The following is a 15452-nucleotide window of genomic DNA, read 5'->3' on the forward strand; positions in this document are numbered from 1 at the left end:
ATGATCCAAGTGTTGTGGCCAATCATTGTCGTCATTCGCGTGTTTCACTCTGGCCTCCATAGACGCCAACAATGACAACTGAAAAATTTCCTGTTTCCAGATGGAGCAACTTTCCATATTTCTGGACACATAAATTGTCACATTATGACTTTGGGTTCCAAAAACACACACAACATGTATGAACACATCCAGCAATGGCCCGAAGTTACTGCTTGGTGTGACTCTATGCATAAAAGGGTGATAGGCTCAGTTTTATTCACAGAGAAAACTATAACAGAAACTGTTTACCTGGACAGTTTCAAACAGTTCCAGCTACCACAGATCGAAGAGCTGATGTTATGCCTTGCCTGTCGTGTCCACCACTGCCACCATCTACTTCTCGAGATTGCTTTGCCAGCTCCCTCTGATGAGAAGTGGAGTACTGTGTTCTTGGCTGTCGCCTCCATCGCGGCTGCCGTTTACACCTCGAGATGGCTTTGCCACCTCTCTCCAAAGGGAAGTATGTCACCTCCACCATAGTCACTTTCTCTGAAGGGAAGAGGAATGCTATGTACCTCGGGTGCCTAATGTCCTGGCACACCACCACACAGCATTGTCCTGTGGGTTGCCGTTAAGCCAGGTTCCTGCAGCCGACACTGTTCGATTTCACTGCACCATCCGCTGCGGTATGGAGGGCACCACGATCACTGGCAAGCCAGCGCTATTTTGCATCCACGAGGCCATGTGACGCCGGCTATTTCCGGGTAGCCCTACACCAGGGGGCCTATACAGGACTGCCACCTGCAGCTCTCCAGAGGGTGTGCTGCAAAGTGTCCCGCCAAGTAAACAACAAGTCACTGATACAGCAATACCGGATGAAGACAACTCAAGTGCATCACCGATTGGGACCACAACCAATTGTGACCTTGGAGAGTAACGAATTGTGACAGACTGTGTGCTTTCTCTCTGCATCTTCATAGAATTGTTTTCCAAGAGTAACAGTTATTCTCAGCTGATCAGAATGATCTCTTTTATTCTTTGTATAGATTAAATTTCTGTTGTTCATGTTTTCCTGTTGCTTCCTTAAGAAATAAATTCTGTAGTCCCACGCTACCTGGGAACTGTCTTCTTTCTGCATGCACCATCCCACAACTTGTCACATCTGCTGCAGCTGTCCATCAGCTTCCAATGTGATGGTGTACCTCGACATTAGAGTTCGATTGTGTGCTGAATGACACATTTCCTGAGATGTGGATGCGCCACGATGCCCCCTTCGCATAGCCTCCATGTCTCCCATTATCATAGCATTGCACTTCTTTTTATGCGGTTCCATTAAGGTCCACATGTTCCAACACCAGTCAGTGACACTGCAACACTTCATGCACAAGTCAATGAAGAAACCAAAGCTTTTGATAATGTAATTCTGACTCTTTCATGGACAGAAGTCTGATCCCTCCCATGATGTTCTATGAGTGATGAGCTGGGCACTCAATGAAATTCTGGCATAACAGAACTAAAACTTTGAGAGCTGCTAAACATTTTACAACAAACCACAATACTCTGTGTCTAATAGTTTACAAGTTATGTTCTCTCGAAATGATTGTGGCACTTTATGGTCACCCTGTATAGTTATTTTGTCTTCATTTAGTAGCATGAACATTAATTTTGTCAATCTACACCTAACCTAGGTTCACATCCAGTCCATATCCAACCAGCCACTTATCAACCACACTTCCAATCCATCTCTGCAACTCCTTTCATACTAAACACTCCCCACTTTACAAAGCAGGCTTTCGAGGCCATCAAATTAGTTCAAAATCAAATACTTAACACATATATCAGTAACACCTCCTGGGTTTCCTTCTCTTCCAACTACCCCATAAAACTTTATCAAAAACAAATATCCAGCCTTTCAACAAACATACCATGTTATGAACTTTTGTGAATGATACACTTTGGCATAGGTTTTTTGCATATTGACATTGAACTTTGCTTCAGATGTTTTAAGTTTGAATCTGTAGAAGGAAAAATAATGTAACAAACAAAAAATCATTATGTGATCTAGACAGTAATATTCGCAACAAGAAAGCTTCCATTTTCAAGAAAGTCAGAAGCACCACCATCACTCAGTATCACAATGGCCTCAAATATCTCAGTAGTCCATTTTGCCAGGGCAAAGAACTTCTGAAATCAGGCCTTGAAATTAGGTATCCTCTACCTGATGTCCTCCCAACACCATTCATTGCAGCCCTCTACCAACCTCCTAAATTCTGTAACATCCTACGTGTGCAACTTACTGCTGTAAAACCTGCATAATGTATCTACCCACTACTAAATTCTCCAGCCTCACCATTGGTAAATCCTCCACCATCAAAGGAGAAGTAATATGAGATACTCCTGGTGTTTACAAACTAACACGTGATCAGTGCACGACTTTCTTTTTATATAGGAATAACTACCACTGAACAGGTAAACACATAAATGGACACAGAAGAATAGTTTGTCGTGAGAGCATTCAGTACTCAATGTCCTACACCACAATCTGAGGCACCAGAGTGCCTTCATACCACATAAGTCATTTAGACATCCCCCCCCCCCCCCCCCAAAAGTAGTTTCCCCTTAAATCTGCAGGAGTAAATTTGCTCTCTAACGTATTCTTTCATTCTCATTATGCCACCCTCTTGGACTTAACCGCTGTTGAACCACGCCCTCTCCCCACATTCTTCAATTTGGTAAAATTTAACAATTTCTTCACAAATTTCTTCAGCCTGTCGTTTGAGAGTTGTTTAAGGTTGAATGGTATAGTAGGTCAATGTGTTATAGGGATAATTCGGTACTGAGATATTATAAGAGAGGTTCTGACGTGAAATGAATTTTGAGTTTTAGACTGTGGATACAGTAGAATCAAGATTTAACTAGGATAACTGGCTAAATTCAGGTATGTGATTAATAAGGAGATATTTTTACAACATACAATTCAGGAGGAGGGAGAGTCCTCAAAGACATGCTCATTAAACAACACTGTTACAGTTACAGTTCTTTGTAAGCCTGGGAACATTCGGCCTGGAAAATGGGAATAGTGATTGCAGGTCCTCAATCAGAGTGATAAAGACCAGCTGGTACAATCTACTGCGCCAAATACACAGGGCAACTTTTCTGTGCATAAGGAAACATCATCTGCAGAAAAACAGATAATTTGTGGGTGAAAATTCTTTTATATATAAAAGAAAAACAAGCTTCAGAAACAGGTGGCTGAGTGTGAATAACAACAAGCAGTCATGTGGGAGACTTTCTGGTTCATATTAATAATACGATGCAGATATGTACAAAAAAAAAAGCATGCCATATTTGCTTGATTTGAAATGTCTACTAATGAGCCCAGCGATAGGATGATGATTACACAGTTACAACCCTCTTTCACTTTGTTTACCAGTGTCATAAATAATGGTTTCAATGGAAAATGGTACATAGCTTTTTATTCATTTCAGCATTTATTGTGCTGTGTTGAGCCATGACTAATCTGTAAACATGGTGCAATGTCATTCAGTGTCACTCGGCGGTTTTCCTTCACTATGACTTCCAACTGCTGCAATGTTCTTTGGAGTCACAACACGTTGTGCCTGACCTGGACGAGGAGCATCTTCCACTGAAGTCACACCATTTGCGAACTTCCTACTCCATTTGTACACTTGCTGATGTGACAAACATGCATTATCGTACTGAACCTTCATTCGTCGATGAATATCAATAGGTTTCACACCTTCACTACTCAAAAACCGAATAACGGAACACTGTTCTTCCCTGGTGCAAGTCGCAAGTGGGGCAACCATCTTTATACTGATACTGTGACGGTATGTGTACATCTGCACTATGCTGCCACCTACAGGCCATTCTGCACGCTGTTTGTAGCACGCTTACCAACTTACAGGATAACGGCGCGAAATTTCGATTTGTTATTACAAATTTAAGGTTTTCATTTGACTCGCCCTCGTATTTAATCAAGGTGACTGTGTCAAGCAGCACACTACTAACGCTGTATTCAAACATTACAGGATTGTGTTTAAATTAAAAGGAAGGTCTGCGTTGGCCATAATATTGATGTTTTATTGATAGAAGAATCGATTTTCTATCACATGGTGATCGTCTTCAGTGTTGTACAAATTAAATTCAGAAACTGGTATCAAGTTACCAATAACCAAAACTGAAAAGCGATCTCAGTTTGGTTAGTGATAACTTGATACCAGTGCCTGAGTTTAATTTGTACAGCACTGAAGATGATCAGCATGTGATCAAAAATCGATTCTGCTATCAATAAAACATCAATATTACGGCCAACGCTGACCTTCCTTTTAATTTAACATATATGGTCGTTGTGCACGCAGCACTCCATGGAGTCGCCAATCAAGGATTGTGTTTGCTACTCATCTGCATTCAACTTACATTTTCCTCCATTCAGAGCTAGCTGCCATTTATCACACCAATTAGAAATTTTTTTAAAGTCCTCTTGTATCCTTCTAGAGCCACTCAACAATGTCACCATCTTGTGCACCACAGCATCATCAGCGATCACCCAGAAATTGCTGCTCACTCTGTCTGCCAGATCATTCATGTAAACACAAAATAACAGTGGTCCTATCACGCTTCTCTGAGACATTCCTGATGACAGCCTTGTCTTTAATGAACACTCAACACTAGGACATACTGGGTTCTGTTACTTAAGAAGTCTTTGAGCCAGTCTCATATCTGGGAACCTATTCTGTATGCTCGTACCTGCATTAACAGTCTGCAATGGAGTACAGTGTCAAATGCTTTTTGGAAATCTACGGTTATGGAATTTGCCTGTTGTCCTTCATCTATAGTTTTTGCAGGATCTCATGCAAGAAAAGGGCAAGCGGAGTTTCGCAAGAGCGATGCTTTCTAAAATCGTGCTGATTCATGGGCACGTGCTTTTCTGTCCCAAGGAAATTTATTATACTCAAACTGAGAATATGTTAAAGAATTTTGCTGCAAACTGATGTTAAGGATACTGGTCTGTAATTTTGCATGTTCATTCTTTCATTCTTCTTATAAACAAGAGTCACCTGCACTTTTTTCCAGTCACTTGGGACTTTGTGCTAAGTGAGAGATCTGCAATAAATACAAGGTAAGCTCGTGGTCTCACAGTAGCGTTCTCGCTTCCCGAGCATGGGGTCCTGGGTTTGATTCCTGGGGAGCCAGGGATTTTTCCTGCCTCGAGATGACTGGGTGTTGTTGTGTCATCTTTATCATCATCATTCATCCCCATCACAGTCGGAGGAATGCAATGGCAAACCACCTCCACTAGGACCTTGCCTAGTCAAGCGGTGCGGGTCTCCCGCATCGTTCCCCTACGCTCTGTAAAGAAGCATGGGACTGCATTTCCATTTCAAGTTAAGGGGGCAAGGCTGTAGAATACTCCTTGTAAAACCAAACTGGGATTCCACCTGGGAATGGCAACTTATTCCTTTTCAACTCTAAGAGTTGTTTCTGTATGGCAGGGACGCCTATTTCTATGTCCTGCGCAATGGTCAAATGACAGCATGTTTGTACAATTCTCCTGTGAGAACATTTCCTCAAGCATGAAATTTTGCTATTTTCTACTGTCATACCAGACTGGTCCATGAATGGCTGTATAGAAGCCTTAATTCCACTTAGCAACTTTACATAGATCCAGAATTGTCTTGGGTTCTAAGTAACACCTTTGCTAAGGTATGACTGCGGTAGTCGTGATCGTTTTGCAGACACACAAATCTCTGTTAACTTTAGCATGTTATCATTTGCGTGTTCTCGTTTGAACTGAGAGTGCAACAGTCTTTGCTTAGTCAGTGTGTTCCAACTTTCATTGTTAAACCATTTAAACTTTGCCCATAATTCCTCTATGTCCATCATACCAGAAATAAATGACTTCAGGGTGATGCTAGCAACTGCTTACCTGCTCTTTCCAGCAGAAATTCTCTCCTAGCCTTTTTGACTGATTTATTTACTTGAGTAAACATAGTCACTATGATGACATGGTCACTAATCCCTGTACAAAGATGCCATCAATAAGGTCAGGCCTGTTCGTAGCTACAAGATCTAAAATATTTCCATAGTGAGTTGACTGTCAAACTAGCTGCTCTTGATAGTTTTTGGAAAAAGTGTTCAAAAGCACTTCACAAGACTGACTGGCTGTACTCCCTCCAATGAATCCATAGATGTCCCAGTCTATACACAGTGGGCTAGTCATCTACAACCAATACTGCATGATATAGGTATTTCTGCACTACTAACCGTAGACTACTTCTGAATGATTCTGAAATTGCCACATGGGAATTGGGTGGCTGGTGAAAATATCCAGCAATTAACTGTATTTCACTTAGACCTGCTATATGTAGCCCGATAACTTCAGTGTCACATTCAAATTTGATCTCCACAGAGAGAGTATTTTTGTCAGCGGCAATGAACACTCCTACTCCTCCTCCTCCTCCTCCTAGGGCATCTAATCTGTCTTTTTGGTATGAGTTCCATGAATTGTTAAACATCTCAGAACTTTCTACTTAGGGCTTCAGCCAGCCTTCGGTTCCAAGAATAATTTCAACATGAGATATTTCTTGGATGGCAGTAAATTCAGGAACTTTGTTACGAATACTTCGACAGTTTATTCATAAAATTTTGACAGTCTAAGCATCTTATTCTGAATGCAGTCTGATTCTGCTATCTGTGTATTTTTTGGTGAGTGTTCATTGGAGTATCTCAAACTACTACCTAGCCTTAAAAAAAAGAAAAAAGGAAAAGAAAAAAAACACATGCTTTCCACAAGAATTCCACTACGTGAGTAGCTGCTTCCTTTACGTAGTGCACAACTGACCCATCAAAGGGAGTCCCACAAATCCTCACTCAATAACGCAAGGCACGAAATGCCCAGCCAACACCATCAATGAAGCTTTTGTTAGATAACCTTCACTTGGCTCCAAACTGAAGGACCCCTATGAACTCTGGGAATGATGCTGCAAATTTCGAGCTCTGCTTGCACCTGGTCACAATGCCAGCAGCCTTCACCATTTCCACTAGCCACTGAATGAACTAACAAGGGAAATCCTCATCACAGCCACCGTCAGATTTAGTGGTAAAATGGCCCAATGGGTGACCTGTCAGAAACTGAACACAGAAAGTATGAAAACAGGAAGAATGTGTACTGAACTGTGAAAAAAGAAGCAAAATAGAAACAGTGAATGGTCCAAGATCAAGATGTGCAACATCGCGCAAATTCCAAGAACCACAGCATCGTGGTTGTGTAGTCATGGGGCTGGACAACAAAGTGAGAGATCTGTGTTCAAATCTCCCTCGTAACCCCTTTTTTTTCCCCACAAAATTATGAACTTCCGTCTGGTCACTGATGTGTCTGTTCTCATTCTGCAGCCTATAGAATATGAATCATGTGGCAAGAATACATTACCAGTGCAGGTAAATGTGACAAATAGTGAGAGCCGAGGAGATGCCACAGAAATGAAAATGACAAAAAACGTGTGTGAACTATGTTACAACAAAGAAACTGAAGAGTCAAAACTTCCAAAACAGAACGCAAGTCATAATGTGTGGTACTTGTGTAGAACAAATAGGAGGTGTGTATGTCTGGAGGTCCTTTCCTTACACCTCACTGTTGCAAATGGACGTTACACCACTACACAGACAGAAATTTGAACACAGTAAACAGACATGTCAATCACAGGATGGACAGTCGATAACTTTGCGGAGAAAAAAAAGGAAAGAGGGGCACGAAGAAGATCTAAACATGGATCTCCTCTTTAACAGTTCAATACTATGGCCACATAACCACAATGCTTTGGCTGTTCTAGTTCGCTTGATGTTGCACATATTGATGTTGGACAATTCACTGTTTAGTTTTTTCTTCTCTTTTCACAGTTCAGTACACCTTCTTTCTGTTTTCATTTCTGATCTCCATTCAGTTTTGGTGGGCTATCTACTGCGCCATTTTACCACTACATCTGAGGGGGGTGTGATGGAGAGTTTTCCTTGCGAATACAGCCTCAGAACCCAAGTGACAGATTCCGTTGGCACTAACGCGAGCCACTACTTGCAGACAGCTGCACCCTGCATGCCTGAGAGCCACAGACAAGGCTTCCTTTACATCTCAGATGAGGCCCCCCCAGCAGCCATACGGAGTGGGCATTGGCTTTCTATTCACAAAGACTGACCCACATTTATGTGATCTTCGAAAATCCTGGAACAACATCTTACTGTAATTGTTCAAGAATTAAAAAGAAATTGGAACTACCAGCTGATTATGATCCAGATAAGAAATGCAGAAATGACATCATATTAGTGTGAGTAATGATAATAAGTCACTTCTCCTGACAATGTGAATGCAAAACAAATGAAAAATGTTCTTCAGGATAGAACAACAGTGAAAAAAATTACATCATAAAATGGTTCCTATCTAATCTCTCTTTTACACACACCAAAATCTAGTTTCTTAGAGATACTGCCTATTTAAACAACATGGGCACAATTTAAAACAAACACAAGTTGAGATAGGTATAAATACATACCATTGCCAGTGACAGCAGCATCACATTCAGACAGGTTTCTATAGTAGACTTGCCAGCCAGTTCTGCAATAGATTTTCCAGACAAATTTGTGAACATCTTTGCATAATGAAGTAATGTTTTAAAGGCTTCATTATTTGCAGAACCAGCAAATCGTAAACCAACTGCCATGCAACCTCCAGCAACAATGTTGCAGTATGCTTGACTGTAGAGCACAAATCAAATAATTACAAACAAAATAATGATGATTATGGCATTTTAAATCATATGTATAAGTCTTCACAAACAAATAGCAATATGGAAAAGACTGATTGCTAGTCCCTACAGAGAGGAGGCTACAGAAAAGGCTAAAGCAGAAGCCTTACCGTTTACAATTGCTACAAGCTCTGACACCCGATGACAAAGTCAAATGCTTTGAATTTTCGGCGCGGTTGCAACAGCTCATGGAAGAGGATGCGTTCAGTGCGAAACTTGTTTTCAGTGATGAAGCAACATTTTTTCTTAATGGTGAAGTGAACAGACACAATGTGCGAATCTGGGCGGTAGAGAATCCTCACACATTCGTGCAGCAAATTCGCAATTCACCAAAAGTTAACGTGTTTTGTGCAATCTCACGGTTTAAAGTTTACGGACCCTTTTTCTTCTGCGAAAAAAATGTTACAAGACACGTGTATCTGGACATGCTGGAAAATTGGCTCATGCCACAACTGGAGACCGACAGCACCGACTTCATCTTTCAACAGGATGGTGCTCCACAGCACTTCCATCATGATGTTCGGCATTTCTTAAACAGGAGATTGGAAAACCGATGGATCGGTCGTGGTGGAGATCATGATCAGCAATTCATGTCATGGCTTCCACGCTCTCCCGACTTAACCCCATGCGATTTCTTTCTGTGGGGTTATGTGAAAGATTCAGTGTTTAAACCTCCTCTACCAAGAAACGTGCCAGAACTGCAAGCTCGCATCAACGATGCTTTCGAACTCATTGATGGGGACATGCTGCGCCGAGTGTGGGAGGAACTTGATTATCGGCTTGTTGTCTGCCGAATCACTAAAGGGGCACATATCGAACATTTGTGAATGCCTAAAAAAACTTTTTGAGTTTTTGTATGTGTGTGCAAAGCATTGTGAAAATATCTCAAATAATAAAGTTATTGTAGAGCTGTGAAATCGCTTCAATCATTTGTAATAACCCTGTAATTAGCTGACTTTTTACATTCTTTAAAAGTATGAAGCATAATCTGCCTCTCATTTGCATTGTTCAGTGCAACAATAACATTATGTTTCATAGTCAAGAATCATACCACACAGCTCATTACTATACATACATTTAATGCCCTCTCTAGAGTCTCGTGGAGTAAAACAGCGGAGTTTCAGACAAAGATAGCTACAGTTCTTTTTCTCGAATAAAAGTCAGTTACTAGTAGACTTACAAGTTTCCTCAGAATTTGGATGAAACTTGTGTACAAATATGTGTGAAATATGTTCAATGTATGTGAAATATTGACGTATATGTGAAATGTATGTGATATGGTAACTTAGGTGAAGCCATGAGCAAAAACCAAGTGTGTGGATTAAATCAGGAAAAAGAGACATTGTAACGTATACTGGGAACAGTTAGTTCACAATTTAAAAAAAGAAAAAAACAGGCTAGTTCCTTTAGAACTGCTTAATGAGAGTATCTACTTTTGCTTCTAAACTAACGAACGCATGGTGCGCATGCACGCCCCCACACGCATGCAAGCAGGTGCGCGCGCGCACAAACCCACGTGCACGTGCACGCGGGTGTGTACGCGCATGCATACTTGCATGCGTGTATAGGCGGGCGCGTGCCCCCCCCCCCCCCCCCCCACACACACACACACACACACACAAACAAACGAGAGAGAGGGAGAGGGAGAGTTATGAAAAATTTTAAACTCATCTGGCTGCTCTGTGAATGGACATGATTTTCTTCCGTTAGAAATCAATGTGTGATCTCTGTAGGGACTCTACTGGCCCAATGAAAAATCTAGGACAATGATTTTTTTATAATGTAAATGCTATTATCATGTTCACAACACAAAAGTAAGAAAATAATATTAACAGAACATGGAGGACAAGAGGGGCATCTGCTCATCTGTTTAGCAGCTGCCAAATGATAACCAGAGTACTAAAGCTGTCTGACACTCAACCACATGCATGTGATGGCCCACCTTCCCCTCCCACACACAACTGCATGCATGCATGCATGTATGCACAGTCTCATATTTAATGTTCTCCTGGCATGTCTGTCACAAACTCTATCCTGGCAATGTCCAATACCGCTATTGCTTTGGGGAAGATATATTTGTTTTCAGGATTATGACACATCAAGTCAGTGTCACTCTAATGGTTAAATTTTTTGCATAACTGTGTTTCAGTTTATACTTTTGTGCATAAAATAAAGGAATAAAACATCACTTCAATGAATCACTTTCAGAGTCAATTCACTATCATAATGACAATACTCTGGCTAATAAAACCTGGCAAATGACACAGTCAATGACTCTGGTTTGATTGTTACAATTTACTAGTAACATTGCCAAATCAATCTGATAAAGACTGGTCAATTTCTATATTCACACCTTCTTAAATAACTTGTTCAAGGCATAAATGCACAACTTCCATCCCCTCCAATTGCAAACAGTTTTAATTCTGCAAACAAATAAGACCAACCAACAACATGTACTTCATAAAACAGCTGACAAATGTGTCATTTTAAGATTTATTTGATCCAAGTTTTCATGTTTTTTCTTATAATTTATGACTCATAATGTAATATTTTGTTGGTCTTAAAATTGTAAATTACAGAATGGCATTAAAAAATTGAACAACTGCCTAATGCAAGTGGAAGAACAATAATGTATTTTGACATAGTGTGTTTGCAGGAGGAACAACTCAATTGAAAATTATATATAATGATAAGATCATAAAATATCAAACACGAAAAACTTTTGAGTCAAAACCTGGAGAGAAAAAGTTAAATAAGAAACACAATTAAAGAGTATTGAGAGCTGTGAAATACAGACATGAAATGGTAACCGCAAAAATATTTCAAGGCACACTTAAATCAGCTGAAGTTTATAGTGCGATTGAAAGCTTCTCATGCCGTGAGGTTCTGCTTCACATACCGTCATCAGCACTCTATGAAAGACAGAGTTTTCTTTTGTGGAGAACTGAGGTTCACTGCAAAAATTTGTGTGATTATATTTCAGAGGATCTTTAATGGAACTTTTAATATACTACTGTTCATCAATTAGCAGTCATGAACTCTGCTTAATTATACTGATTACATGTGTTCAAGCATGTTCCAACAACTGTTCCCATAACATTCTGACAAGACCCTATGAAAATTACTAATTTGACAAATTCTAATCAGTAGGTTAACTCCACGAAGAAAATTTTCAGTCTGCATCAGAGTAAGCACTGAAATGAATGTTCCTGACAAATTGAAACTGACAGACTGAAACTCTGTGCTGGATCAAGACTCAAACCCAAGACGTTTACCTTTCACAAGTAAGTGCTATACCAATTGAGCTATACCGGAGCATGGCTCAAAGCCCAATCTCACAGCTTTACTTCTTCAGTAATGGTAAGTGAAGATGAGGTATTGGCAGTAGTAAAGCCGTGAGATTGGGTCATGAGTCATGCTAGGGTAGCTCAGTTGGCAGAGCACTGCCTCATGAAAGGCAAAGATCCCATGTTTGAGTCCCAGTCTGGTATACAGTTTCAATCTGCCAGGAAGTTTCATATCACCACTGAAACTGTACTGAAACCCAAATCCAGATCTTTGTTTTCCAAAGGCCCTCGCTTCTCACAGACAGAAGTTACACATCTGAGTGGTCTTAACACATGTCAGAGATGAAATCAACACCTATCTGCTAGTACCTGTCTCATCTTGTCACATAGAATCTCCATGGAACATGGCCCATGAAAATAAATAAAGATCTTGGTTCAACACCTGATGCAGCATACAGTTTTTATCCACAAACTGTGCACTTTATGCAGCAACAGTGGGATCTTCTTACCCCACCTATCCTTAGCCTGTAGCTAAACCATTCTCCATGATAACACTTCTCCCATGTGCGCTAGACAATGAAGGCATCTGTGCTGTCTAGGGAAAGCAGGGTACACAAACTGACTGAACTAATATTTTAAGTCAGCCTGTGAAGTGTGCCAGATTTGTTCAGATGATATGAGTGGTGCCAACAAAAGACAAAGCTCTGAGTTTGAATCTGATTTGGAGCACAATTATCTGTCAACAACATTCAGATGGTCTCCATATCCAACAAGAAAATTAAAGTTACAACAAATTTCACGGGAGCAATTGTTTTGTCAACTCAGCTGGATTCCCTTAATAGGTCAAGGAGATAGAGAATGAAGACTTTAAGCACACTAAATGGTGTTCCTTCTTTGAAACGTGGCATAACTTTGACTCTGTCAGAACTAAAAAAGAGATAGCAAAGAACATTATCTTTTGTAATGAAGGTTTCCATTATTATCACATTTTCTTTCTCTAACATGCTGGCCTATCTCATTACCTACATCTAGGGTTTTGTGTTACTTCCTAACTCAATTCCTGGATGATATCCATCATATTCTCAATTAAAAATGTAGAATATCGCACACTGAAATTCATCATCTGTATCACCTTTTTAGTGTTTGTGTTTAACTGATACTCCTTAGTGAATGAAAACTAATTACACGCAAAATGTTAGAATTTAAAGTGAGTGGTACCCTTTCACTTGGATAAAACACTAGTACAATGAAAGATATATTGTAAAAATTATAAAAGAAGCAAATTCTATATGGCAAAAACAGTGGAAATTATCATTAATTCACGTCATCATCATCCTGGACAGTTTTCAGCCTCTGGCCAAGTCTGTTCGGAACATAAGCTTCTCCGTCGTCTTCTGTCTTGCCACCATCTCTCCGTCTTCACCTTGGTCCAGTCTTCTCCTTTCTTCTGGACACATTCCTCCACTCCTTTCAGCCATCTGTCTCTCAGTCTTCCTCTCGGTCTCTTTCCTTCCAGTTTCATCTTGCGTATCCTCCTGGGTATCCTCTCCTCCACTAACTTAATATGCGCATACCATCTCAGCCTTGATTTTTCTACCTCCTCTAGTAATGGTTCCACCTTCAATTCTTAACCTGTCTATCTTTGTCACTCCAGTACTCATTTCACTAGCTTGTACTTCGCTTTTCTCTCTTCCTTTCATTACACAGGTTGCGGATGCTTATGTCAGGATCGGGACATAGTGTGACCGGTATATAACCTTTTTACTGATTTGGGGTACATCCTTGCTCTGTATCAGGTTTCTGACACACTTCCGAAATGCTTCTACTTTTCTCCCCTGCTCATTTATTTCTCCGTCGTTTTTTTTATCTTCCTGTATCAGGCTCTCTAGGTACCTGAAACTCTCCACTCTCCTCAATCGTTCACAACCAACTGTTATTCCAGTTATTCCTCTCTCCTTCGTTCCTGTTGTGATAATCATCTCACTCTTACTTATACTAAATTTCATCCCATATTCTCGTACTGTTTGTTCTCATAAGTCCAACTGCTCTTGTACTTCCTCCTCCTCCTCCTTATTCCTCCAAATAATCAGATCATCTACAAAAACCATAGCTTTCATCTTTCCTTCACCATTTACTTGTGCTACTGTACTCATTATATCATTCATCACTACAATGAAGAGTAATGGTGAAAGTGCACTTCCCTGACTCAAGCCATTCTTCTGTTCAATCAATTAATTCAGGTAATTGATTGAATTTAATTTCTGTAAATATGTACATGACACAGGAAAGATAGATACAAGACACAGGAAAAATAAATACAACTTCTGAATGAAATTCTGGAACCACTCATCAAACAGTGCTTAAACTATTTCTTTCATATCCATCAGATCTAATGGCAGCAAATAGACCTGACGCATTCGAGGATGTTCATTTTAAAATGGGTATCAGTGACCATGACGCGTTTATGGCAACAATAATTACCAAAGTACACAGGACACCTAAAACAAGCAGAAAGATATACAGGGGGTGATTCATAAGTTTCAAGCCTTAACTCAGACCTAGAAATTTATTGGACATTTAAGTACAGTGGGCTACAATTCTTCAAAACATGATCCTTCAGCATCAACACAGCACTGTCAGCACATCTTCCACTGTTCATAGCCCTTCTGGAAGGCCTCGGGTGGCGTTGATGGAGTCGAATTGCTTTCCTTTTACGTGTGTCTTGATTCAGGGGAAGAGGAAAAAGTCACTTGGAGTCAAGTTGTGGCTGTAGGGGGTTGCGGCAGTGTTGTCACGTTCAACTTGACCAAAACTTCGGCGGCAGCGTGCGACGTGAGGGCGGGTGCGTTGTCGTGGTGGAGGATCCAACTGCCCTCGATCTCTGGGCGGATATGGAGAACTCGATCCCTCAAGCGGCAGAGCACTCCAGTGTAAAAGTCACCTGTGACAGTCTGTCCACAAGCAACAAACTCCTTGTGAATCACTCCTTTACCATAAAAAAAAAAAAAACAATTAGCATGCACTTCACACACGACTTGCTCATGCGAGCTTTCTTGGGCTTTGGCGAGGAAGCAGTGCCATTCTGAGCTCTGACGCTTCGACTCAGGATCGTACTTGTAGACCCAGATCTCACCACCAGTAACCACTTTCTCCAGAAAATTCGGATCAACATTCAACCTTTGGAGCATTTCCTGGCAAACAGTCATGTGCCATTTCTTCTGATCCACTGACAAAACTTTTGGCACCAGTTTGGCACACACTTTTCGCATCATCGAATTCTCCATCACAATCCTCCACACCATACTCTGAGTCGCAGTTCATCGGCAATTAATCTAGTACTAAGACAACGGTCATTGTTTAAAAGTCA

General features: G+C 40.6%; 1 protein-coding gene across 2 annotated transcripts in view; it reads right to left on the reverse strand.

Moving 5' to 3' along the window:
* The window catches only part of LOC126465310 (anaphase-promoting complex subunit 1), a 335155-nt gene that overhangs the window by 86223 nt on the left and 233480 nt on the right, over window positions 1-15452 (reverse strand). For both annotated transcript variants that reach the window (XM_050096297.1, XM_050096296.1), the window contains exon 26: window positions 8547-8748. In XM_050096297.1, coding sequence (XP_049952254.1) covers window positions 8547-8748 — 202 coding nt within the window. The remainder of the gene's footprint in view (window positions 1-8546; window positions 8749-15452) is intronic.

Source organism: Schistocerca serialis, chromosome 1 (genome assembly GCF_023864345.2).
Source record: "Schistocerca serialis cubense isolate TAMUIC-IGC-003099 chromosome 1, iqSchSeri2.2, whole genome shotgun sequence".
Taxonomy (NCBI): Eukaryota; Metazoa; Arthropoda; class Insecta; order Orthoptera; family Acrididae; genus Schistocerca; species Schistocerca serialis.